Raw genomic sequence first — 27700 nt, 5'->3', positions numbered from 1 at the left:
ACTGAGTTCACGGATTGAGTCAACAACTGCTGTGCTAGCATTTAACCTGATGCAAGCTGAAATGGTGTGTGATAAACCTCTTTAAAACTGGGCTTTGAAGGAGAAAATGCAATTGAACCTGAACTGCTGCATTGTCCATGGTGCACTGTGAAGCCAAGTGTTATTCTTGTAGGTCTTACTCTAAGAGTTAACATTTCCATTGAAAAAGCCTACTTACTTTTTTGAAGCTCTTCAAGTTTTCTGAATGCCTCATCTCGCTCTTGTTTAATTTTGTCACACTGCATAAGGGAAGAGAAAATAGGAATTCAAGAAGAGCTGCAAACATAGTTGTATAATTAATTGTATGTGTAATATTCATATAAAACCCTAGGAAAGAGGGTTAAGAAAGACAAGGAACCTATACACCCATAGCTGTTTTGCCCTCAGCCCCTAAAGATCTGTGAAAAGTAAGTTGTTTCCTGAGATGTTTGACATCACAGCTGACTAGAGTGCAATCAGTCTTGTTTCTATACTGTAGTGTTACTGAAATGAGCACAGCTAGTCTGCAATTATTTTAGGAGTGTCACTTTGTCCGAACCAGGTGTCAGTAAATTCTAGCACACATTTTACAATCATAGAAGTAACATTAATGGCATGTGAAATATACCGTATATTTATCAGCAACACCATCTACTTTTTTGCACTTTTTCCTTGATTTCTGTACAAATCTCTCTCACTTGGGGGATTTATACTGCTGCCCATCCCCACAGCACCCGAGTGCTTTCCATGTAAACTCAACAGCAATAGTGAATTCCCTAGTGCACTACATAAAGTCTTTGGCACCTCTCTCTTTTTGGTAGAAAAACCATTCAAAATTGGCATGGCGGTGGAGAGGTTGCGGAAATAATTAAAATCTCTCTTTGGGGGTTGTTTCAGTTTTAGAGCAGAAGAGATGTGAGTGTTCTGAGTGTCATTCTTATGATGGAAATTCTTTTTAAAAGGAGAAGAATCAAATGAACACTTAATTGGTAACTTGCCACTACAGCTTTCACAACTCCATATAATAGATGTAATTCCAAGAAATAATGAGCACAGCTCATATGACACACACTGTAAGTGATCATCCAAATCATGGAAAACACATGACTGTATGAGGAAGAATGACACCATTACAGAGAGAACTTCATGAAATCTTTCCACATAACATCTCTTACATGGCCAATGGAAGCAGGCAACATTCTTATAGCTGTGCTGGTCCCAGAAGATTAGAGACACAAGGTGAGTAGGTTATATTTTTTATTGGACCAACTTTTACTGACAAGAGTCATAACCTTTTGAGCTTATATAGAGCTCTTCTTTAGGTTTGGGACAGAACAGCTCTGTGTAAGCTTCTCTCTCTCATCAACAGAAGTTGGTCCAATAAAAAACAATAACCCACCCACCTTGCATCCTGAATGCTCAATGTAAGTACATTCTATCTCACAGGTAGGACTGCAGTAACTAACGATGGAACGGATTCACCAAATCAGTATCCTTACAGTGTAACTACATCTCCAGATTTCATGTTAAACATTTCAGATGATCCTGCCAAATTAAAAAAAAATATTTTTGAAAATAAATTGTGTTTCTATTTTCAATTTCCTCACTGGGGACCCCACTTTCAGACAACTGAACGTGGAGCTCACAGGAACAAAGGGCCTGATCCAAAGCAGACAAAAGAAAATTGGAATCTTTCCATTAACTCCAATGGGCTATGGATCAGGCCATTCCCACTACTCAGCTGAGGGGGAAACCAGGGAGGGAGCTAGGCCTCAGCAAAGGCTGCAGAAGCCACTTTTGGGGGCATCCTATGAAAAACATGAGGAAAAGGAGCTGCAATGAGCAAGCAAGTGCCTATCTCAGTGAAAGTAGCTGCAGGGTGGGGAGGGGATAAGATCCTGCCTCCCACCTCCCCCTACCCCCCCTTCTTGCAGCAGGGTCAGCTGATGATGAGGAAAGTAGTGAAGCCAGGAAGGGGATGAAGAAAGCAAGCTGCAGGGACTGGCAGAGAGCTGGGTGGGGTTGGCAGTTTCTCCATGTAACTGTAGGTTGCTGGGAGAAAAGCAGAGGGGAGAGAATAACCCGCCCTAAAGCAGCTAAAGAGGGAATGAGGGAAAATGGATGAAGCATTGTCTGGGTACCTTAGGGGGTTTTATTGATACGTAATGGCCAGGGGTGGCAGTTTTATAGAAATTTTGGTGGGTGGTGCTCTGAATGCCCAGACTGTACCCCTCCCCACCCAAGCTCCCCCTCACCTATCTAAGGCCTTAGGAGGGAGTTTAGATATGGGAGAATGTTTGGGGTGCAGACTTGGGCACAGAGTTTGCGTGATTTGTTTACGCTTTGGGCTGGGCACGGGATTGGGGTCCAGGCTCTGGGAGGGAGTTTAGGACAGAAGTGGGTGCCCAGGAGAGAGTATGGGGGTGCAGGGAATTTGGAGGTAGGAGGCGATGGAGTGGGGGAGGGTGCAGCACTTAACTGGGACGCTCTCTCTGGCAGCGGCTCTTACCATGTGTGCTGCTGCCTGCACACACCACGTTCACAGCTCCCACTGGCCACAAGGAACACCCACCTCTCTCTGGAGCTGCAGGGATGTGCTGGCAGCTGGCACTCTAACTCCGCTGTGCTGCCGGTGGTGGTGGCAGGGGCCCCCTGGGACATTTTAGATTGCGTGGGGTGGCAGGTGGAGCCAGGGAGAGACCCAGCGAGGAATGTAAATTCCTGGTTAAAAAGTTAACTGGTTAAACACTATATCTGGGGGTATCCTAGGAAAAACCATGAGGAATAGGAGCTGCACTGAGCAAACAATTGCCTCTCTCAGCGAGTAGCTGCAGGGGAGGGGATCAGACGCCTCTTGCAGCACAGTCAGCTGCTTCTGATGAAGGTAGTGAAGCCAGGTAGGGAATGGAGAAAGCAAGCTGCAGTGACTGTCAGGATGAGGTTGGTACCTTCTTCTTGTAACTGTTGGTTGGAGGGAAGCAGAGAATAACCAGTCCCAAAGCAGCTAAAGAGGGAGAGCCAGCAAGGGGGAAAAGGCTGAAGCACTGTCTGTGTACCTTAAGTCACATGGGCAGCAGGCTGCTCCAGCCAGGCTGGGCCACCAGTTAACCAGTTACCGGGTAAGCATGCCAGTATGGCTACTTACTGGGTAACTGGTTAAACGTTTACATCACTAGTCCCAGAACTAAACATTGCTAGAGTAGGGCTCACAGGCTAGGAATATTCCTGGTTCCTCGACACCATGAGCCCATAAAACTCACTTCTCTGATAATGGCTGAATGTTTTCCCCAAAAAAGGAAGAGAGGGAGGGAAGGGAAAGGAAAGGAAAGCAACACCTCAGTTTCTATTTACTAATAATTAATCTAACATCTTGTTGCTTCTTTCCCTCCTCTCAGTTTTTGCAGCAGGAAGCTTCTGTCCTACCTCACTTTAGGAGAGCGGCCTAGAGAAGGGAAGTGGAGAAAAGCAAAATAATTTTTGTATCTTTTTTTTAAAACTGCTGTTTCACTTGTCACCCTCATTGAAGAGCAACACTGCCTTGCACAGGGATTCTGTGTGATCTACTCTTAGCTAATGATTAATACTGTAGAGCAACAGCACATTGTACTGCCACACTTCATCCATGGATTGCAAAATGCTTCACAAGCTGTTTGCCTCAACTCCCAGGGAAGCATTATTACTGGAGTTGTAACTATGTAAAGAGATTAAGGGCCTGATCCAAAGCCTAGTGAAAACAATGGAAGTCTTGCAATCGAATTTAAGGGGAAGCGGTTTGGATCCTTTATAACTTGCCCAAGGTCACACTGAGTCACTGCCAGTCAAGATTAGGACCCAGAAGTCCCAATACAGTCTCTGGCTCTAACTGCTAGATAAAACACCCTCCAAATCTTGTAATGAGAAGCTAATGGCCCAGTCCTCCAGACTTTCTCTCACAAGGCCGGTCTTTGCATACGCAGTCCCACTGAAGCCTACTTAGACATATATATTCAAATGTGTGTAGTTCTAAGGCAAATCTTTACACACACAAGTAGTCCCACTGAACGCAATGGGATTACTCACGTGCACTGTTAGTCATATCTGTTTGCAGGATTGAGACTGCAGGCTTGACTCCTAACTCTGCAAACAATTTCCATCCTAAGTCATAATTCTCTCAAGATTTCATTTGTTGCTGCTGTGCCTCATGACAAAGGAGGTTTTACCAATGATTTCAGTGAGGGCAGCATTGAGCACACTGACTTCAACCATGCAACCAGATCTACACAGTTAGTCCCTCCACAGCCAGATTCAATCCCCTCAAAGTCCCATTGAATTTATTATGTAGATCATTCCATCTCCCCTGCCCCACTCCGTTTCTTAAAATGAGGAACAAAAACTGTCTTCATTTACTTGCTTATAATTCATTTAAATTAGCTAATCAACCTTGTGTTTAAAAGAACACCACACTTAATTTTGGACATCAAATCTAAAACTGACAGTTGCTTCCAAAACTACTATTGTTTCTTCAGGGTAAGCAAAACAAAAAGTAAAATAAAATAAAAAACACAATAACCTTGTTGAAAGAGAAACATTAAAAATACATACTTTATGTTCATATCAATAGGCATCAAATGCAAGAACAGAAGTACATAAGATTACCATTAATGTGTAAAGTCTATCACTAATTGTAATTATATAAGACATTATTGTGAAACAAGTTTAAAGTAGTTCACCAAACTTTCCACTGTCAGTATTAACTAACATTTCCCATTTAACAGTTAGGGCTGCCAGATGGTTGAAGCAAAAATACTGATCACCTGTCCCCCTCTTCCCCCCCCCAAAAAAAAAAACACTGGGAAAAAATTCTGTTGAAGGAAAAAGGGGCAGGGGGGGAGAAACCAAAGTTGTTAAGCAAAAAAAAATAAAATAAAACAGCATGTCCCCTTTAAGAGTGAGTGCAGGGATAGGAATAGGGGAGAAGTTGAGCACTAAGACACAGGGGAGTCATTGCTTCCCCTTGGTCTTTTTGCCGGCAGCCATTTTGTGCCGGCAGCCTTGAGGAACCAGGTAAGCATGGGGGCTGGGGTCAGGAGGGCTCGGGGGGAGGACGAGGGAAGCCGGGCGCTGAGTTTGTAGGGTTTAAATTTGTGCCAGGCGTGTTTGTAGGGTTGCCAGGTGCCCGGCATTTTCGCCTCCTGGCTGGGGGGCGGGGCGGGGGGGGAAATCAGAAAATACCGGACATCTTAGGTGTCCGGTATTTTCTGAATTTTTTTTTTTTAATCAGAAAGGAGGCGAAAATACCGGACACCTGGCAACCCTAACAGTAGCCATTACAGGATAAATGTTTAGATATTAAAATCAAAATGGATACATAAGAAGTCACCAACATGCATGAGTCACCAACATGCATAAGGCTTCTTTGCTATAGTAAAATATGACTTTAAGGCATATGTGTTTATGTCGTCAGTTGTGTAATATTTATAGTGTCTTTGTGTTTTTTATTAAGCACTGTAGCAAGTTATGATATTATATAATTGTTGCTTAGCAACTCAGTCTGAATTTCTTAGCAAGCAAATAAAAATCTGTTGTTATTTTCAAGAATTAGATCACTTTAGTTCAATTTACTGAATTAATTTTATGTTAATTTTTCTCTAGGACCTGATCTTTCAAAAGCTGGTACAGGTACAAATCATGTTAAAGAGATGTGGCGAATGGCTAAGAGGGAGGTTAAAAACATGTGCAATTAAATAACCATGTACCCACTGAAAATGTCAGCAGTTACAAATAGGGTGGCAGTCTGCTCCCCATACATACTGGCTCCCACCTCCTGCCCCGCGCTGCTAACTCTGATACCGAGGCAGCAGCTTAGGGTGGCAGGCAACTCTTCATGAGTCGATGCAGGTGGGGAGCCAATTTTTAAGCTGGTTCCCTGCACATACCAGGAGCCTGCATGTAACTGTGAACATTAACCGATGAACCCGGGCTCATTGGTTAATCATGTACACGATTACACTTTCACATCCCTAGTGGCTCATACTAAAGTTTAGATTTCTGCCTTCTGGCTATTCAAGTTACCAAGCAATTCTTCATTGGCCAAGTCTAAAACTGTAATCTCAAAGGTCTTCTGAAATTTCAGTTTTGCTAGCTAATATCCCTGGAATCGGCCAGCTAGCATGCCAATGTTCGCTTTCAAAGAGTAGGAAAGTGTCACACACTTTCTGTCTCAACACCCAGGAAAGAGGGAAGGCATTATTACAAGTGAAAATATGTGAATGCCGAAGATACCCATGCAGTTTAGTATAGCGCATGTTGGGAGAGGGATGAAAGACTTCAAATTTGATCAGGATCTTGGGTCAGTATAGCATAAAAACTGTCATTGCCTATCCCACGCGCTGATCTTGCCATGTGACACATTTAAGCTGTTTCTTGCACCCACATGAAACGCCACTGACTTAAATGAGACTCTGCATGGACACATGAGCCCACCAGGCAAAGCACACTGGAAGTCTGGAGCCGTAGGGTGAAATCTGAGATGCACTGATGTCAATGGGAATTTTTCATTGAGGGAATGAAGCCAGAATTTCATCCCTAGATCCTTATAATGAGCTCAGTTATCCTGTACCCATTGACATCAATGCCAGAGCTCCTATTAATTGCAATAGTGCAAGATCCAGCCCTAAATAAGAAGAGACAACTTATTTTTCACTTTAAATAAGAGAACCATCTTTCTGAGTCATGTATTAGATATGAAGGCTTAGTACATTCTAACTGTTCACTGTAATAATCACGGGTGATTATTTAACCTAAATGTCTGGATTTATCAAAGTATACAACATCATCGTACAGAGAATTAAGCTACTAACTACACAGCCAAACATTCCTTTTTTTTTTTTTTAAGACGGTCATTTTACAAAGAACTTTAAAATGTTACAAATGTAATGAAATATCAAATTAAAATTTAAGCACTATCCAAGAAGGACTCACATGACACTTGCCACATTCAACATACAGACAAAAAGAAGCATGTCATCAACATAGGGATCCTTTTCTTTGTTTCTAGATAGAGGGTTGCTAATAGGAGATTAATTTTCTAACAGCCAAGTAATTAGTTTCCTTTTCTCACTGCAGTACTATTTGCCATTTGGTCTCAAAGAAACTGCATACGTACAAGCAAACAATGAAAATGTACACTGTTTCTTCTTTTTAAGAAATTCTAGTTTTACTGACATTTAAAATATCCCAAATTAACTATTCCTTCTCTGTGAAAGCAACACAAGGAAAGAACATTAACAATATTAAAAAACAGATTCAGAGATACTGTATATACTATTTCTTGAAAGATATTGGTCTTATTCCCTCTTCTACTGTCAGGTTGACAAAACATTGCCAATGCGGATTCAAAAAAGTAGTTTCCGTGTGATTATCTATAGCAAGTATTCATAAATATTTATTCATTCCCTGACTCTGAATTCTTCAGAGCTGCATATTTAGTACCTTGGAGGGCAGAGGGTAAATTTTCATATGACTTAGTTACCTTGACATCTTTAGTTCTATTATGTTTTGTTTTTTAAATAAAAAGGACCTTTTTCACTCCATTACGATACATAAACGATGCTTTAAAGGAATTTTTTGAGGAAAAAGGTGGTCAGGATTATTTGCTTTTGTCTTCACATATTAGCCATGTCAGTCTTGTTTTGCTGAATACCTCACTTGGAGAACTTAATGTTGACTGTGTACACCTTAGTAGGATGGGAGGGGGGAATTGTTGAATTTTTGACTGCGATATCTTTCCTCCTGTTACTTGAGTTTTAATATATAAAAACATTTTTGTGCTAATAGCCTTATTAAAACCAGTTCCTCTTTTAATCAAGTTTTCCCTGATCTCTCTGACATCATAGTCTAGTTCTTCATAGAATCTTCCAGGGGAAAAGAAGATAGAAATTGAGGTATTTTCCAATACAAAAACAAGCAGCAAAAACAAAAACAAAAAAGCCTTCTTTCTGCAGTAAAGATGTACAAAGAGCATAGATCTATTTTTCATTTTTCTTTTCAGGTTACTTTTGAAACAAGCTATTTGTTGTGTACTGAACTCTGCTTGCATTTTGAATAAAAAACAGGACTATGTAGCACTTTCTACTTTCTAATATATACCAAATTCCTTTTTTCCCCAAGAAAGAAAAGTATCTGGCATGGCATCTTCCATATTCATAAAAACACAGCTCTTCATTTAGGGAAAATGGCCAATAAACTGTGGTAGAACACCACACACACCATTTAGATCTTACATTGTGCTTTCCACATGTAGGTCTCAAAGCAAAGTGGTTTCTATAATCATCCCCTTTCTACAAATGGGCAGAGATGCAGAGAGGTGATGCAACTTTCTCAGGGTTACACAGTGAGAGAAAGGCACAGCAAAGAACAGAAATCAGAATGCCTGGTTTCAAGTTCTATACCCAGTCCACAGGACCACACTTCCTCCCATTCACACTCAGGGATCAATGCAGCAAAGTCCAGAGCATTGTGATCATTATCCTGCAAAGAACATAAGTACTTGCATAACTAAGCATATCAGCAATCCCATTGAAATAAAGTTAAACATGGTTAGGTATTTTGCAGGACCAAGACCTCAATGCTCAACACTAGAGGTAGGCAAAAAAATGGCAGCAAAAAACAAAGTTTTCTTTTTTTGTTTAAAATGTGAGGAAATTCTGAACAATTATTTATTTGCAAAAAAAATTAATTTTGCTGGGAGGGAGGAAAGCTTTGACAAAAAATGTTGATCAGTCCTGCTGAAAGCTCTATGAAGGCAGATATGATCTGGTCTCCTAGAGTCGAGACCAGGGGTGGGCAATAAAAATACGATGTCCTTCCAGGGTTAATCCCTGGCAGAGCACCACTGCTATATTTACCTGCACCTCAGCATGTATCGGGCATTCACAGCTCTTGTTGCCTGCGAATTGCCATTCATGGCCAAATGGAACAGTGGCAATCAGTGTCCCAGTCCGTGCCCCTTCCCACCACTCCAATTGGTTGAGAACAGCGATCTGCAGGCAATAAGAGCTGCAACCACCCGATACCTGCAGAGGCACAGGTAAATACAGAAGTGGGGGCTTGCCAGAAATTAGCCCTGCAGACTGCATCCAGCCTGCAGGCCAGAATTTGCCCATCTCTGTCCTAGACTATAGAACGGATCACTATGAGACCAGGGTTGGAGTTTTGGTGTGGCAGACGTAAGTTCAGAGCAAAAGAAGAAACAGGATGGAAATTAAAAAAAAAAAAAAAAAAAACTAACTTGGACAGAGACAGATTTTGTCACTGGGGATAGGGAGCAGGACTTCAGAGCCTGAGCATCAAATATGACACTTCCAGAGTCACTGGCTGAGGTTTCAAAACTAACTCAGGGATTTAATGATTAAGAATTTCCACTGAAAGGCTGCAGAACCATCAGCTGATTCCAATGGAAGTAGCATGGCTAAACCCGAGTCATTTTGGGGATTACCAGCGATTCTGAGATCCTCAATGTTTTACTTATTACTTTAAGAGGTCCAGTCTTGTAGTTGTGACTGGTCCATATGAAGTCCAGGGGAGTTTCAACTTCATCATGCCTATGGGATCGGGCACATCTATAATTTTTATTTCTATTAAAATGGATGGAAAATCTGGGAGGAAAGACTGATTTCAAATGTATTTTTTGTATTGCATGCCTACGTTCACAAGGTCTTTTTAGATTTTTTTTAAATCATAAATATGCATTTGGTAAATTGGTTCTGACAAATGAGATTCATAGTTAGGGGAAGCAAGTCTTCCCATGACATGTTTGAATGGTTTACATTTTCTACATTCTCTCTTGCTCTACATTCACATTTTAAGCACTTTTACACTGGGCGCTGCTGCGACCAAGGTTAAAAACATGTTAAAAAATATGTCTAAGGTAGACAAGGCTAGGCTGTGTAACTGTTAGTTTTTAAATTTACAATCCATGTATTCAAGCCACAAGGCCAAGCAGGAACTTGCTGCTACATCACTGAGGAATGTGTTTGTCTCACAATAATCATATGCATCGCTGTATGTTATTCTTCACCTCTAGTGTATAGTTAGCCTTCAGCTGCTACAAGAGACAACAAAAATCCTCTCAATGTACTTTGACTCACTGGAAGTCTTTGTCTACTTACTTCAGCTATCTAGTACATTAGGTGTTTAAGGAAACATATTGCAGAGTACAAACCTCCTCTTTTGTTTTCTTGTTTGCTGCTCTAAGATCTTCATATTCACCAATAGCTACAAAAAAAAAAGAATTAAAAAACAATATTAACATAGTATAATAGTACTCTCATGAGTTGTTCCATGAACAGAAATCCAACTGACTTCCATAGTCATTCATTTTAAAGCTGTCAAAGTTATCTAATCTGACCTCCTATGTAACACAGTTTAGAGAACTTTACCTAATAACTCTTGTCTTAAACCCAATAATGTGTGGTTGAATTAAACCAACTCATCAGACTTCAGGAACCTATGGAGCATCAGGGTCTTAAAAATCAGCTTCTTCAACCAACAGTGAGCTAGACAGACTCATACTAACAAGCTTCAGAGGGGTAGCAGAGTTAGTATATAAAAGGAAAAACTTAAAAAACAACAAATAGTCTAGTAGCACCTTAAAGACTAACAAAACACGTAGATGGTATCATAAGCTTTCATGGGCAAAACCCACTTCTTCAGATGACCAGAGTATAGTAAGTCCAGAACCAAGAATAAATAAGGGAAGGGGGTGGGGGAAGAGAAAAAGAGGAGGGGAGGAAGAAAAAGAGAGCAGAATGTACAAACAGTTACAAGAGGCTATTAAGAACCATTAGCATCTCCATTGTTTGGTTGGTTGTTTAAGTCATTAAAAGGTGGAAGATAGTCTGAACTCAATAGAGGATGGCTATTAGCATAAAAATTAAACTTATGTGAATCAAGTTGTGTGAATGAAGTTAAGTTCCAATCCTTCTCTGTGTATTTGGCTTGTGGAATTGGTCTAAAACAAAACAGAAACTTGGAGCTCCATTAATGAGTGTCCGGGAAGATTAAAGTGTTCTCCAACAAGTTTAGTTTTAAATCCAAATTAGAACAGATTAGAGATCAGATACTGCCTTAGGACTGGTGACTCAAAGTATCTAAAATACTTTTACGACTCCTCCCCATTACTGTAATCTCTGAGTACTTCACAATTTTTAACATATTTATCTTCACAATACATTCACAGATGGGGAATAGAGTTATAGAATGCCTTAACTTCCATTGATTTAAATTGGGAGTTGGACATAAATAACTTTACAAATCTGATCCATAGTGACTTGCCCATGGTCAAAAAGTCAGTGGAAAAGGAGGGCATGGAATCTGATCTTCAGTGTCTCAAGACAGAGTCCAAACCACTAGAATCAACCATCTTTTAATTTATACATCTCTTTCTATATATATAAAAAAGTTTTTCCTGCTGGATGACTGAGTGATGTCATCATGTCACTCTCTGTCCCACAGCCCCTCCCCCCCTCAGCCACCTCTCTACCTCCCTTCCTGGTGCCGAGGGCCCAACTTCCCTGGTGCTGGGGCGAGCGGCAGCCACACAGCTTTCCCAGTCTCCCCAGAACCCTGGGGTGCAGGCAGGCAGCCACCTGGCTTCCCCAGTGCTCTGGGGAGCGGCTGGGAGTCGTGTCCCCTCCTCCCTCATGGGGAGGAAGAGATCCAGGAGCCACAAGGGGTGAGAGGAGCAATGAGGCAGGCCTCAGCCCTCATCCCCAGCAGCCAGGTGCAGGGAGCAAAGAGGCAGGGCCAGGGTGAATTCAGCCTCGGAGATAGGGAGTAGGCTGGGGGGGGGGGGGTTAGGGTTAGAGTTAGAGAGCCTAATTCGAACTACCTACTCCGTACCACGTGTAGCCGCAGACACGGAGTCCGCACTAACGGGGATTTAAAAATGGCGGCGCCCAGCAAGATGCAAATGAAGCCTGGGATATTTAAATTCCAGGCTTCATTTGCAACTTCGAATGCCTACATTAGCCACCCTAGTTCGAACTAGGGTGGCAGTGCAAACATACCCATAATTTGTCGACTGCCCCGGAAAGCCTCATTTCACGAGGCATACCAGGGCGGTCGATAAAGGTTTCCCTTGTCGACCACGGTGCATCCAGACTGCCCTGATGTGCCGCCAAACAGCTGATCGGCACAGTGCGGTGGCCATTTTGATATAAATGAAGCAGCGATTATTTAAATCGCCGCTTCATTTTCCTATGTCTAGTAAACTCATCTACATGGCTTCATCGACGGAGCCATGTAGTCTAGACATACCCTAACTGTCAGAGTCATCACCTCACACACAACAGGGATACATTACATATCTCACAGATACTGTCATTCTACTTCCAGTTACACTGATGTAAATCAAGATTAACTATTAAAGTCAATGGATTTAAGTTAGTGTAAAAATCAGTGAGACTGGTGCATACCAATGTTCCATTTAATCTTTTCCATCCACGTGCAGAATAATTTTTTATGTGCACCCAAAGCATGTGTAAGCATGCCCCACCAGTAGAAACAAAAAAAAAACCCTAGCTGTGGTCAGTCTGCTAATCAGGTGGGCGGCATTTGAACCTCCCCTGGGTGGTCTCACAAACCCACAGATTACAGGGGACCCTGGTGCCTACTATTCCTGCTAGCTGTTTGCGGACTCTGGAACATGACTGCTTTTGTTCAAGTCTGCAAAAATCCCATGGGGCCATAAAAAGAGTGCTGATATGCTGGCCCATCTGCTGAAAACACCTATGTAACTGTATTATCATTATTATTAAATTAAAATCTTCAATGTACTTTGTTCACTGATACGATGTTCATTTGGTCCCAAGTCAATTGCTCCCAATGGGTCCCCCAGGAAACTTATATTAATGACGTTCTGGTATGCTGAAGTTCAGCAAACAACTAAAGCAAAAGATGAAAATATAAATGTGGTGGTCACTGTTTCGTTGATAAGATACAAAGATGCATTTTCCCCGGAGCTGAATCTGCTACCAGCAGACCATTATTTGATGTTAATTTATTACAAAATGCTAAAAGATGACTTACTGCTGGAACAATAACATAAAAGCAGAAGTTTGCAATGATGAAGTTTGCTTTACAGCGAACACTAGACAGACACGTCTATATGTATTACATGAAGTGCTCTAGTAGTGCTCTTGATATTACCCTTTTTGGCAGTTGCATATAACCTTTTTGAAATGAACATCTTTTGAGCCAAAAGTCTCATGCTTAAATTCAACCTACAGGTGTAATATTTTCAGTTTTAGCAAACTCCATTCAGTTGATTCTGATGTTTAAGGATGTCATATGAAAACTTATACATGGAGTAAAACAAAAATCATAAGCCATATATACTGTTAATGCAACTTATAAGATTTCTTGGAGAGACAGCTTACAAGACGTACCATTGAACAATTGTAACAGCGTCAAATACACAAGACAACAAATAGCCTACTTAAGTGTATTGTGCATGCATAATCATAAAAACATAGAAGTTATACAGGAAGCCTAAGCCAATGAAAATCTTCTAATAGGGTAAGTATACAATCACATATTAATATTACACACAAAAAAACATTGAAAATGTTAAGGTTGCGAAGATGCTCAAGATGACCAATTTAAGGATACACTGGCAACCTTTATATCAGCATTTCCTTACTTATTTGACTTGCACCTTACATTCCATTAGTATATGTTTGGTATGTAATTTTTCAGATTTAATGAAACAAATCAAACAAACAAATTATATCATGTAGAACCATACTGACTCTCTCAAAGCTCATCAGCAGAGTTAGACCTCTCAGGTCCACACAGCAGACCTCTGTCACATGAACTAACAAACTGATAGCAACAGCAGGCTGTGGCTTTCTGTGTGGGCCAGCACTGTCCGGGGGATGAGACCCTTTGGCAGTACATTTCACCGCTATTTCCTCATAGAAATGGAATAGAGAGGTGCAGGATTCCTGGGTTCTATTCCAGTTTGAGAAAAGTGTGCTCAAGTGGTTACAGGCCATTCTGTACATCCCTCTCTCTACCTGCCCCCAACCTGTCTTCATCCCAGTCTCTGCTCCCCCACCAGCACCCTGCTCAAGCCTGGCTTCTCACGGATCTGAATTCAAGTCAGCCTATTTTCTCCTTGCAGCCTGAGCACTAGTATGGGAATTAAAGGGGGCAGAGAAGACAGTCTCCCTCAGTTCCTGTGCCTGATGAATGAAGAAGCAACTGCAGGAAGAAGTCTGCTCAGTCCCTGCAGCCTCAGCATGGAGAACCCAATACCAATGGAATCTTCAAGAACTCTACCTGGCAAACTCCAACAAGTCTCTTCTGAGCATGTGTGAACTGCAATTTTCAGAGACTTGTTAGTTGACCAGATTCAGGTGGATTTTCACAGGGACAGCAAAACAAAAAAACCCACCGCTCTGAAACCCCAACTAACTGTACCACCCTACACTGCCAAATTTCAAGTCCCTGTTCCAGACCGTGGAGGCACAAAAGCTTTAAAATGAAATCACTTGTGCAAGAGGGGAGGCAGGGGAGTCTAAATGGACAAATCATGTTTTTCCTTTGAAAAGGAAAACTGAAAAAAATGTGCTGAAATTTTCCAAAAAATCAGCCAAAGGCAGACACCTGGTATTAAATTCCAGTTCATTTGTTTTAGTCTTCACAAATAGCAACAACAGGATCTAATCATGGAAACTACTGGGCAACATTAACAATAGGTGGCAGTGACCAAAACCACCTAAAATCACAAGCTACAATGTTTGTGTTTCTAATGTTTCACATTTCCCAACTTGCAAACATTCAAGTAGCTTCAGTGTTACATTTGTGTACATTTTTGTATTTTTATTTTAAAGAGATCTGAGTAACCTCCAGAGAATATGGTTGAGTGTCCTTCCATGTCAAATCAACCAAAGACTCCACTTAATCAGTGTTACTGGGTTGAAATGGTCATTTAATCACTTTGTAAATAGAGCTGTCAAGGAAAGCAAAGCTCAGTCCATCATCTACTCCTCCAGATGAATACCTAATTTATATCAGAAAAGTCTTGCAGCAGCTCTAGCATACACTGGCATGAGTGCTTTTGCCAGTACAGCTTAAACTGTTTCCCTGAATGAAATAAGCTACACTGGCGAAAGCACTTTGGCCAGTATAAGATTATGAATGTATAAATGTGAAAACCGTTAACCAATAAGCCTAGCCTTATCAATAACATTCACCATTACACACAGGCTCCTGCCTCATTCCTGGGGAGCCGGCTGCCACCTCACACTGCTGTCTGTATATCAGAGGCAACAGAGTGGGAATGGTAGTCGGTGCCCCAGGAGCGGCGCACACTGGCTACCGGGGAGCTGGCTGCAGGTGTGTGCAACCATGGAGTTTTTCAGAGGTTACAGGTTTAGCAAACAGGAGTAGCTAACAGGGAGTTTAGTGAGGGAGTTCTCCAGATGGAGGAGGAGTGATTTCAGGACCCTTAGGTAAGTGGTTGTCTGTAGTGTGTGTGTTTGGGGGTACTTGCTGGTTGCCTGAAACATACTGTATGCTGAGTTTGAGTTTGTCTATTTATCTGGAGTTCCATGTACTGAGCTGTTTGAAGTACTGTCACTGTGGAGAAACTAAATAAATCCTTTACTTTGGTCTTCACAGCTAAGAATGACAAGGAGTCCTGTAGCACCTTATAGACTAACAGATGTATTGGAGCTTAAGCTTTCATGGGCAAAGACCCACTTCGTCAGATGCATGTAGTGGAAATTTCCAGAGGCAGGTATAAATATGCAGGCAAGAATCAGGCTAGAGATAATGAGGTAAATTCAATCAGGGAGGATGAGGCCCACTTCTAGCAGCTGACCTGGAGGTGTGAACACCAAGAGAGGAGAAACTGCTTTTGTAATTGGCTAGCCATTCACAGTCTTTGTTTAATCTTGAGCTGATGGTGTCAAATTTGCAGATGAACTGCAGCTCAGCAGTTTCTCTCTGAAGTCTGGTCCTGAAGTTTTTTTGCTGCAGGATGGCTACCTTTAAATCTGCTATTGTGTGTCCAGGGAGATTGAAATGTTCTCCTATAGGTTTTTGTATATTGCCATTCCTAATATTGGATTTGTGTCCATTTATTCTTTTGCGTAGGAACTGTCCAGTTTCGCCAATGTATATAGCAGAGGGGCATTGCTGGCACATGATGGCATATATTACATTGGTAGATGTGCAGGTGAATGAACCAGTCAGTGATGGTGCGGCTGATCTGGTTAGGTCCTGTGATGGTGTTGCTGATGCAGATTTGTGGGCAGAGTTGGCACCAAGGTTTGTTGCAGGGATTGGTTCCTGAGTTAGAGTTACTGTAGTGTGGTGTATAGTTGCTGGTGAGAACATACTTCAGGTTGGCGGGCTGTCTGTGTGCGAGGACTGGCCTGCCCCCCAAGGCCTGTGAAAGTGAGGGATTGTTGTCTAGGATGGGTTGTAGATCACTGATGATCCATTGGAGAGGTTTTAGCTGAGACTGTAGGTGATGGCCAGTGGTATTCTGTTGGTTTCTTTTTTGGGTTTGTCCCACAGCAGGAGGCTTCTGGGTACACCTCTGGCTTTGTTGATCTGTTTCCTAACTTCCTCATGTTGGTATCGTAGTTTCAAGAATGCTTGTTGAAGATCTTGTAGGTGTTGGTCTCTGTCTGAGGGGTTGGAGCAAATGCGGTTGTATCTCAGTGCTTGGCTGTAGACAATGGATCATGTGGTGTGTCCAGGATGGAAGCTGGAGGCATTAAGGTAGGCACAGCAGTCGGTAGGTTTTCAGTATAGGGTGGTGTTTTTGAGACCGCCACTTATTTGTATGGTGGTGTCCAGGAAGTGGACCTCCCATGTAGATTGGTCCAGGCTGAGGTTGATGGTGGGGTGGAAGCTGTTGAAATCATGGTGGACATGTTACAGCTAAGGATGTTAGGGATATTTCCAAACCTGAGCTATTCTTTTTAGATCACTAATCAGAGGAACTGTCCCAGATTGAGGTGTCAGAGGAGATTTTGGAACAAACTGATAATCAGTAACAAGTCACTGGGACTAGGCGGCATTCACCCAAGAGTTCTGAAAGAACTCAAATGTGAAATTGTGGAACTATGAAGTGTGGTTTGTAACCTGTCCTCTAAATCAGCTTCTGTACCTAATAACTGGAAGATAGCTAATGTGATGTTAATATTTAAAAAGGGCTCTAGAGGTGATCCTGGCAATTACAGACCAATCAGTCTAACATCAGTACTGGTTAAATTAGTTGAAACTATAGTAAAGAATAAATTGTCAGACACATAGATGGACATAATTTGCTGGAGGAAAGTCAACATGGATTCTGTAAAGGGAAATCATTCCTTACTACTCTAACTAGAGTTCTTTGAGGGGGGTCAAAACAAGCATGTGGACAAGGGGGATCCAATGGATATAGTGTACTTAGATTTCCAGAAAGCCTTTGACAAGGTCCCTCACCAAAGGCTTTTAAGTAAAGTTAGTTGTCACAGGATAAGACGGAAGGTCCTCTCATGGATTGATAACTGGTTAAAAGACAGAAAACAAAGGGTAGGAATAAATGGTCAGTTTTCAGAATAGGGAGAGGTAACTAATGGTGTCCCCCAAAGGTCCAGCCTGGGACCAATCCTATTTAACCTATTTATAAGTGATCTGGAGAAAGGGGTAATCAGTGAGGTGGCAACATTTTCAGATTATACCAAACTGCTCACGATAGTTAAGAACAAAGCAGACTGTAAAGAGCTTCAAAAGGATCTCACAAAACTAGGTGACTGGGCAACAAAATGGCAAATGAATGTTAATGCTGATAAATGGGAAGTAATGCATATTGGAAAAAATAATCTCAACTATACATACAAAATGATGGGGACTAATTTATCTATATCCATCAAGAGAGAGATCTTGGAGTCATTGTGGATAGTTCTCTGAAAACATCCATTCAGTGTGCAGCAGCAGTCAAAATGCAAACAATGTTAGGAATCATTACAAAAGGGATAGAGAATAAGACAGAGAATATCTTATTGCCTCTGTATAAATCCATGGTACGCCCATATCTTGAATACTGAGGACAGATGTGGTTGTCTCATCTCAAAAAAACTATCTTGACATTGGGAAAGGTTCAGAAAAGGGCAACAAAAATTATTAGGGATTTGGAACAGAGAGATTAAAAAGACTGGGACTTTTCATCTTAAAAAAGAGGAGACTAAGGGAGGGGGAATATGATGGAGGTATATAACATCTTGACTGGTCTGGAGAAAAGTGAATAAGGAAAAGTTATTTTCTTTTTCCCATAAGAACTAGAGGTCACCAAATGAAATTAATATGTAGCAGGTTTAAAACAAACAAAAGGAGGTTTATCTTCATGCAGTACACAGTCAACCTGTAGAACTCCTTGCCAGAAAATGTTGTGAAGACCAGGACTTAATAGGGTACAAAAAAGAACTAGATAAATTCATGGAGGATAGGTCCTACAATGGCTATTAGCCAGGATGGGTAGGAAAGGCATCCCTAGCCTCTATTTGTAAGAGGCTGGAAATAGATGAGTGGAGAGGAGTCACTTGATGATTACCTGTTCTGTTCACTCCCTTTAGCGCATCTGGCATTGCTCACTATCGGAAGACAGGATACTGGAGCTATATGGACTTTTGGTCTGACTCAGTATGGCCATTCTTATGTTCACACAATAACGCATATTTTAATATCCCTAATCAACACTAGTGCTTTTGCTGGTACAGAAATTATATTTAAATAAATAAGTCACATCCTTAACTAATATTACATAAGCAGAAGTTTTATGTGCAGACCTGCCATAAGGAGGTGATGGTGTTGTGCTTGCGGTTCCTGCAAGCATGGAATGCAAGAGATTAGGTCCAAAAATCAAACTGGGTCTGTCACACAGCACATTTCTCAAACAACACTACCCCACCATAGTAAAACAAGTGTAGCAAAGATAAGAACTCTTAATCGCTGGTAGGGCATAAAAGGAGGATAACTGAGGCTCTACTTTATGTTCCCTCTCCTTTTCCAAATTTCAATGTCAACACCTTAAAGGGTTTCAGGTAAGATTGAACAGGGGTGGACTCCACTGGAGCCACAGATAACTTGGATTCACACTTAGGACTGGCAGAAAAAAAAAACAATGTTATGCTCCCCACATTCACTCTGGCAGAGAGGGTAGATTTGTGTAAGTGCACACTGGGCAGCTTTATAAGCACAACTCCTGTAGTAGCTGTTGTATATTGGGTTGTAGATCTAGATCTTGTTGTTATGGTAACTGAGTAGGTCACTGGGGTCAGCTCAGCTAGTCTGGGCTTGTTCTGGTGAGTTCTGTGCTATGCAATAAAATGGACACTTGCACCTACTCCAGCTCACTGCCTTTCCACTGATTTCTTCCTATGCTGTGAAACTCCCCACGACATAACAGTAGCCATACTTTCATAAGAGAAAGAGGAAAAAGCAGCACAGAGAATACACTATAAAGTGGTCAATCATCCACAAGACTTGATCTTCTGCTCTATACCATTCTCCAGGATCCATGGTGCTGGGAGGGCCAGAGACTCCACAATATATCCTCTGAGAGGAGTTTTAATTGGGAGCTTCCATGCTGGTTCACCTTGTGGAGTTTCTTGGGGTCCAAGCCTACCCTATAGTTTATACCATAGGAAGGTATAACACACAGCCCAACCAGTTAGAGAACATTTCTATAGGAAAAAAAGTAATTAGAAACTCACTGGTTATGGTCTGTTAGCCTTACCACATGATCAGCTGCTTCAGCTAGAACGAATGGTCAGTCTTCAAGTGGACAATAGACCATTCCCCACAAACAAAAAAAACTCAAACATACTTCATTTATGGAATATGATTATTGTCCTAACAATCCTGGAATGGAGAAAACTTATGACTCCTCTATGAATTTGCTTCATTACAAAGAAAAATTATCAAGATAACAGAAAAATGTTTGGTTGACATTTGAGTGGATTTCTCATCCTATGTACACATTTCTCAATGAATCACAAGTACTGTCACACCTCTTAACAACACCCCAAGGACTGGTTTTTTAGTCTTTCTAGTGGTAAAAACACCACCTCGAAAAGAAGTGATGGTGCATGAGGCAGTAGCTTTTGTGGAAAAGATTCAGCACAAAAGGCTCCTGGACTTAAAAGGGTAATTTAAAAAAATATAATAAAACCTGTCAGAAATAGAAGTTAGGGAGGAGAACATTATCAGAATGAGTTGGAGAGGATCCTATGCAGCCATATGTGCAGAGAGAACCATGAAATAATGTTTCTCATGACACATTATGGATGAGAGTACAATTTAGAAACCAAGTCATCACCAGAAAAATAAGCACTGATATCACCTTAAGGATCAAGTGCTTCTAAAAAATCCTGTACGCATGCATTTGAAGTTACTTTTAAATATTTACACATACATGCAGACTATGACTAACAGCCTGCAGAAGCATAAATTCACTTGCATGTGAACCTGAGTGCCTGTGTATGTCAATGCAAAGCACTTGCAGAATCAGGCCCCAAGACAGCATCTTGCAGTCTCGCAGGTCTCTTCACTGGGAAGTATATTAAGTGCATCGATACATTATAAAGCTTAGCCATTAAGACTTTGCAGAAAGATTTATCTTTGTGTGTTCTTGAAAACCAGTCATTAAATTTAAATGAAAGAATGTGTTAAAACTACAATAAACGCAGAAGACATCCATGCAGGATTTCAACTGGTGAATGGCTCCCCTTAATGATTGTAACAAGGTTTGCAATGCTCAATATGGAAAAGAAACTGCCCAACAGCCACCGCACCTTGATCATGAGACAGCATTACAGATTCAGAGACACATCCTTTTAACAAGGATGATAATGAATTTGTCAGATTGCATTAAGAGTTGGTTAACCCAAACGACTACACTCCCGCTGCCTCTTTATCAGAGGCAGTAAGCAGGGGAGCAGGCAGGAGCAAATACACATAGAGACCTGGCTTTTAAGCCAACTCAATGCGCACGTCAACTCTGCCAAGCCACCTGCTTCCTCCCCCCCTTGCTGCCTCCCACAGAGGCAACCGGGGGTGGGAGGGAGGAAGGTATGCATGCAGGCAGGCGCCGTGATCGAGGAAGTTGGCTTAAAAGCCTGCGCCCTATGAGCACCAGCTTCACGGAGGTCATTTATTAGAGGCAGCAGCACAGAGGACAGGCAGTTCAGCATAAGCTGGTATGTCTTCAACTATCCAGACATATGTTGGGAAACTAATACAGCGGGGCACAGACTATTCAATGAGTTCTTGGATTGCACTGGAGACAATTTTTTATTTCAGAAGGTTAAGAAAGCAACGGGGGAGGAGGGGAGGGGAGCTGTTCTAGATTTGATTTTAACAAATAGGGAAGAGCTGGTTGAAAATTTGAAAGTGGAAAGCAGCTTGGGTGAAAGTGATCATGAAATCATAGAGGTCATGATGCTAAGTAATGGTAAAAGGGAGAACAGCAAAATAGAGACAAAGGATTTCAGGAAGGTAGATTTTAGTAAACTCAAAGAGCTGGTAGGTAAGGTCTCATGGGAAGCAAGACTAAGGGGAAAAACAACTGAAAATAGTAGGTAGTTTTTCAAAGGGACATTATTAAGAGCCCAAAAGCAAACTATTCCGCTGCATAGGAAAGATAGAAAGAATGGTAAAAGGCAACCTTGGCTTAAGCAGGCAATCTTGCATGATCTAAAAATAAAAAAGGAGTCATATAAAATTGGAATCTAGTACAAATTACAAAGGATGAATATAAACAAACAAAGGTATGCAGGGGTAATATTAGAAAGGCAAAAGCACAAAACAAGCTCAAACTAGCTACAGACAAAGGGAAACAAGAAGAGTGTCTATAAATATATTAGTAGCAAGAGGAAGACTAAGGACAGAGTAGGCCCACTATGAGTAGTGCTCAGTGAGGAAGGAGAAACAGTAACAGGAAACTTGTAAATGGCAAAGGCGCTTAATGACTTCTTTGTTTTGGTCTTCACCAAGAACTCTGATGATGAAGGAATGCCTAACAGAGTGAATGCTAGTGGGAAGGAGGTAGGTTTAGAACAGTGGTTCTTAACCTGAGATGCACACACCCCTTCGGGGTGTGAGATGCCCTTTCTGGGGGTGCAAGACATGCCAGATTTTTATGATATATCTTAAAGAACTGACCTACTTCAATGATTTTTAATAAGGGGTGTGAGAACATAAGGGGTGCAGGCTGCAGTAAGGTTAAGAACCACTGGTTTAGAAGATGAAATAAAAACAGAACAAATTAAAAATCACTTAGAAAACTTAGATGTCTGCAAGTCACCAGGGCCTGATGAAATGCATCCTAGAATATTCAAGGAGCTGATAGAGGAGGTATCTGAGCCTTTCGCTATCATCACTGAAAAATCGTGGAAGACGAGAGAGATTTCAGAAGACTGGAAAAGGGCAAATATAGTGCCCATCTATAAAGGGAGATGAGAACAATCCAGGAAACTACAGACCAGTCAATTCAGCTTCTGCGCAAGGAAAGATAATAGAGCAAGTAATTAAGGAATTCATCTGCAAACACCTGGAAGATAATAAGGTGATAGGTGACAGCCAGCATGGATATGTAAAGAACAAATCATGTCAAACCAATCTGATAGCTTTCTTTAATAGGATAATGAGTCTTGTGGATAAGGGAGAAGTAGTGGGCGTGGCATACCTAGACTTTAGTAAGGCATTTGATATGGTCTCGCATGATCTTCTTACCAATAAACTAGGCAAACACAACTTAGATTGGGGTACTATAAGGTGGGTGCATAACTGGCTGGATAACTATTCTCAGAGAGAAGTTACTAATGGTTCACAATCCTGCTGGGAGGCATAACAAGTGGGGTTCTGCAAGAATCTGTTTTGGGACTGGTTCTGTTCAGTATCTTCATCAGTGATTTAGATATTGGCAGAGAGAGTACGCTTATTAAGTTTGCAGACGATACCAAGCTGGGAGGGGTTGCAACCTCTTTGGAGGATAGGGGTGATCATTCAAAATGATCTGGACAAACTGGATAAATGGTCTGAGGTAAACAGGATGAAGTTTAATAAGAACAAATGCAAAGTGCTTAACTTAGGAAGGAACAATCAGTCTCACACATACAGGAGTACTGCAGAAAGAGATCTAGGGATCACAGTGGACCACAAGGTAAATATGCCATCATGTGCCAACAATGCCCCACTGCTATATACATCGGCCAAACAGGACAGTCCCTACGTAAAAGAATCAATGGACACAAATCTGATGATAGGAATGGCAACATACAAAAACCTGTAGGGGAACACTTCAATCTTCCTGGACACACAATTGCAGATCTAAAAGTAGCCATCCTGCAGCAAAAAAACTTCAGGACCAGACTTCAAAGAGAAACTGCTGAGCTACAGTTCATCTTTAAGTTTGACACAATCAACTCTGGATTAAACAAAGACTGTGAATGGCTTGCTAACTACAAAAGCAGCTTCTATTCTCTTGGAATTCACACCTCCAGATCAGCTGCTAGAAGTGGGCCTCATCCTCCTTGATTGGATCCACCTGGTCATCTCCAGCCTGATCCTGGCCTGCATATTTATTCCTGCCTCTGGAAATTTCCACTACATGCATCTGACGAAGTGGGTCTTTGCCCACGAAAGCTTATGCTCCTACACTTCAGTTAGTCTATAAGGTGCCACAGGACTCCTCGTCGCTTTTGCAGATTCAGACTAACATGGCTACCCCTCTGATACTATATCATTTAGGTTAAAATGTGGCTCCACTTTGCATGTAAGAGTGTCCCATTCAGTTACAGATGTGAATTTAGGACAACACATAGTTGAGTTATGATCTCTTTTCTGGAATGCTGTAAGCTCCATTAGATGTTTAACAGTGTTGTGGCTGTCTGGCTGGAAATCCCGTGACACCAAGGGTGAAATCCTGGCCCTATTCCAACTGATTTCAATAAGATCAGGATTTTCCCTCCAGTGCCTGTCAGGAATACTCCAAGTTGTGTAATCATTTCAGTGATTGTTGGTATTTTGTAACCAATAGTGCTGATGGAAAGCAGTGAAGACTAGTTGTTTAGAATAACTTTGTTTGCACTTGTGTATCTGGTGTTGAATTAGAAAAATGTGTCCACTTAAGAACCATGAACAAACACTTATTGAACCTGTTCACAGGCCAGAATACAAATTAGAGCAGTAGTGGATCTAGTAGTTAGGGTAGTTACTGGGAAATTTAAAACAACAACAACAACAACACACACCTCTAAAACTTTCTGAAGTCTTAGAGTTAATGGTAGAAAAATTCAGGTGAATTTTGGTTAAAGACATAGCAAAACTTCTACTATACAATGAAGGAGAGGGGGTAAATGTATATCCGACTAAACTCATACACAACATAAGCACCCATGCCAACCACCAGACCTACATCATTCCTATTTGATAGAAGAGAAAATTGCATCCTACTATTCTAATATAGCAATGCAAACTACTACTAGCTGTAGGTGCAAAGTTCCTTTTCGAAACAAAAATTTCATACTGCAGCAGAGGGTAGTTTAAGAATGGCTGAAGGAAATGTGATGTAACATACACCAACAAAATGCATCTCAAGTCATAAGTCTTCTGCAAAAAATAAAGGTGAAGCTACAAATTCTTCGTATGTGACTACTACACAGATACAAATCCTTTGTATGTGAGGACATGAGCTGCCATGCTCAAGAAAATGCATATTTGTAAAGCAAGCATTTGATAAAGCCAGTTCTCGGAGGTCATTTCTCTACTTAGAGATTAAACCAAACATCATGGTATAATAGTGCGATAGTCTAACAATACCCTTTCATATCCTGAACAAAGCCTCATGGAACTAAGAAGCCTCAATGAATTAGGATTAATAGTGTTGTGAAGTGTGTATATGTTATTTTAGCATTGTATGTTTCTTCTCCGGTAGGGAGGTGGATGCTAATGTATTTCCCCCATTATCAACCGTTTGAAGCCATTCCCTTGGTGCGGTAGACACAATTCTTGTTCCAAATGCATTCTTCAGGGACCAAGAGACAAAGAAAGGCAGTTTTGTTGTTGGTGGTGATTGGAAAACAACCTGGTTTTAAACTAGCTCAGGGCCGCCTTCTTGATTCACCAAAGGGACAGGATCATTGGTCCACAGAGGGCCCCAATCCTTAGGGTAGGGTTGAAAGGACTGGATCTATCCATATCCCATAGGACTAGGCGCTTGTTCTGAGCTGAAACTGGTGCACTTGCAATCACAATGCAATCACAACTGAAGGACTGCTCCTGCTAGAATCCATAGAGTTGGGGTGGACTCTCATAAGCTCATTAGAATACATGTAGTTTATTTGTTTTTAATAGATCTTCTCTGTTACACTTTTTTATCTAAAGAGTAGAACAGGCTTTCCTAGGAAGCACTTTAAAACTGTAGCAATTAAACCTATTAACCACCTCTGAGGAGAAAGCAAACAGGTGTCCTTGGGCAATCTGTCAGTGTTGGGAATAAAGAGGCAAGGGCAGGAACTATGAAGCCTGCAAATACCTGGATCAGCAGGGCGAGACATGTGGATCTGCCCCTTGGATTGCACTAACTGGGGAGTTAGAAGTCTGAGAGGAAGTGCCCTTGTTGCACAACAATGGGAAAATACCAGGTGCAGGTGCCCTGAACTGTGACAACATGCATTCAAGAGACCTCCACATCCACAGAGCTGAAACACCAAATGCCTTTATGAAAAGCAGAGGATAGCAACTAAAGAAGGGGTAGCAAACTCATTGGTAGCAACGGCCAAATTTTATTTTCAGTTGAACTTAGGACTCCATGCCACATTCTAGGGACTCCATACCACATTCTAGGCACAACAGAAGTCTCACTGATGTCTATGTGAGGTTTGCACCCAGATCAAGAGTGGACTATGATTCTTATGCAGTGAACAAACTTTTAGTTGTTATTATTTCTTCAGTACTTTAAATACGTCCCGCATTCCTCAGGGGAACACAAGGTTCTGAAAGTTAGCTCAGAAATGGCAAGGAACTGTATCTAGTTTTTGCTTCCCTTGCAAGACTCCTGGGTAGCTGCAGTCTTACCTCATGAAACAAATGGCACTTCTGCTCAGAAATCTTTTGCCTAATGTGCCTCCTTTTGGAAGATATATGTCTGGGGTTCACCAGGGTCCATTTCAGGCAATTTATTTGGGGATCTGATAATGGGTTTATTGCACAGGATTATTTTTCATTCGACTAAAAGGCTATTCTGCCCAAGTGCTGGGAGCAAGAAAGAGAGAAGTTAAACCACATACATCTTGAAATATTTTATTCTCTCTCCCGTCAGCCCAAATCAACCCACATCCATCATTCCCTATGCCAACTGCAGCCCTGGCTACAATCAATCAAGCAAAAATAGGTGGGTGCTGGAAGATGATTTACTGATGTACAGCCAGTGAAAAGGGAAGAGTGTAGCCATTAAAGCTATAAAACACCTCGACGGGGAGTTGACCGAGAGAATAGGGAACAAGAGGAAAATCTCAAATGGAAACAAAAAGGAAGTGGCAGAGGGAGAATAAACCAGGTAGGCGCGGCCGCACCTCCCCTGGCTGATGCTGAGGCCAAGGTAAGCAGTTGTAGCGCGCCTTTGTCCCCACCCCTCTTCTCAAGCTGAGTCACACATGGGTAAGGAGGCGGCGCCAGATCCACCTAGCCAGCGCCTGGACCCCTTGGCCCAGCCTCACCGCTCTAACGCCGACCCCCCCTTGGCAACCGCTGGCCCAGCAGCTGGGGCACGTCCCGCCGCACGCGGGCTGGTGCAATGGCTCTCCAGCCTGCCCCAGCAGCCGCTCCCTGCAGCGCACCAGCCCCTGGCGGCCCGGGCGCACGCCGCAGGCCGGCCGCCGCTGCCTTACCTTGCGCTTTCAGGCTGGTGATCCGCTCCAGCCGCTGCTCCTCCTCGGAGCCGCTCATGCCGCCTGCAGCGCCCGGGGCGGGCAGCGCGGGGCAAAGAGGCCGCGGCCGCCAGGCGGGAAGGGGGCTCCGCTGCGCACCTCACCCCGCCCAGCGCAGCCTCACCTGGGACCTGGGCGGGAGGGGCGCCAGACACAGCCCCACGCTGCAGCGGCGGCGGCCCGGCCCCCTCCTGCACATGCTCAGAGCGCCGCCGCGGCCCCAGTGAGCATGTGCGAGGTGTCTACGCTCCGGCGGGGGGATGGGGCCCGGGGGAAAGAGCCAAGGCTGGGGAAGCAGGAGAGCTAGTGGGAGTGGGTAGCAAAGGGGGGAGGTCATCAGAAGATGCTACTGGGAGATGCGCCTGGCACCCCTCTGCAGTTGTACTGAATGAGGCAGCCCTTGCCCCCCAAAGAGTTTGCAATCCAGAGGGTGGGAGAAAGGAAGCATTAGCCCTGCCTGGCAGAGGGGGAAACTGAGGCACCGGGCGGTGACGTGACTGACTTGCTTAACTAGGGTTTAAGGCAGAGCTAGGAACCGCACTCAGCGCTCCCAAGTCCAGTGCTTTCAGCACAAGCGTGGCCTGCCTTCGCACAGAGCAGATGGGGGGGAGGGTTGCAGGAGGAAGACCTAGCCTGTGAGAGGGAGATATAGCAGATGGAGAGCAGTGTAATCTTGGGCAGCGGCAATCTTAATGCCATACGTTAAGGCAGAA

The 27700-nt window shown here is 42.4% G+C and overlaps 1 protein-coding gene across 2 annotated transcripts in view; it reads right to left on the bottom strand.

Annotated features, from left to right (window-relative positions):
• The window catches only part of SHTN1 (shootin 1), a 111001-nt gene extending 83804 nt beyond the window's left edge, over window positions 1–27197 (bottom strand). For both annotated transcript variants that reach the window (XM_075935384.1, XM_075935385.1), the window contains exons 1-3: window positions 26949–27197; window positions 10220–10272; window positions 218–278 (exon numbers count right to left, since the gene is read on the bottom strand). In XM_075935384.1, the coding sequence (XP_075791499.1) occupies window positions 218–278; window positions 10220–10272; window positions 26949–27006 (172 nt within the window). In that variant the 5' untranslated portion in view covers window positions 27007–27197. The remainder of the gene's footprint in view (window positions 1–217; window positions 279–10219; window positions 10273–26948) is intronic.
• Window positions 27198–27700: the final 503 nt, after the last annotated feature.

Source organism: Pelodiscus sinensis, chromosome 8 (genome assembly GCF_049634645.1).
Source record: "Pelodiscus sinensis isolate JC-2024 chromosome 8, ASM4963464v1, whole genome shotgun sequence".
Taxonomy (NCBI): domain Eukaryota; kingdom Metazoa; phylum Chordata; order Testudines; family Trionychidae; genus Pelodiscus; species Pelodiscus sinensis.
Note: the sequence above shows the minus strand (reverse complement) of the source record. Positions and strands in the feature narration are given on the sequence as shown.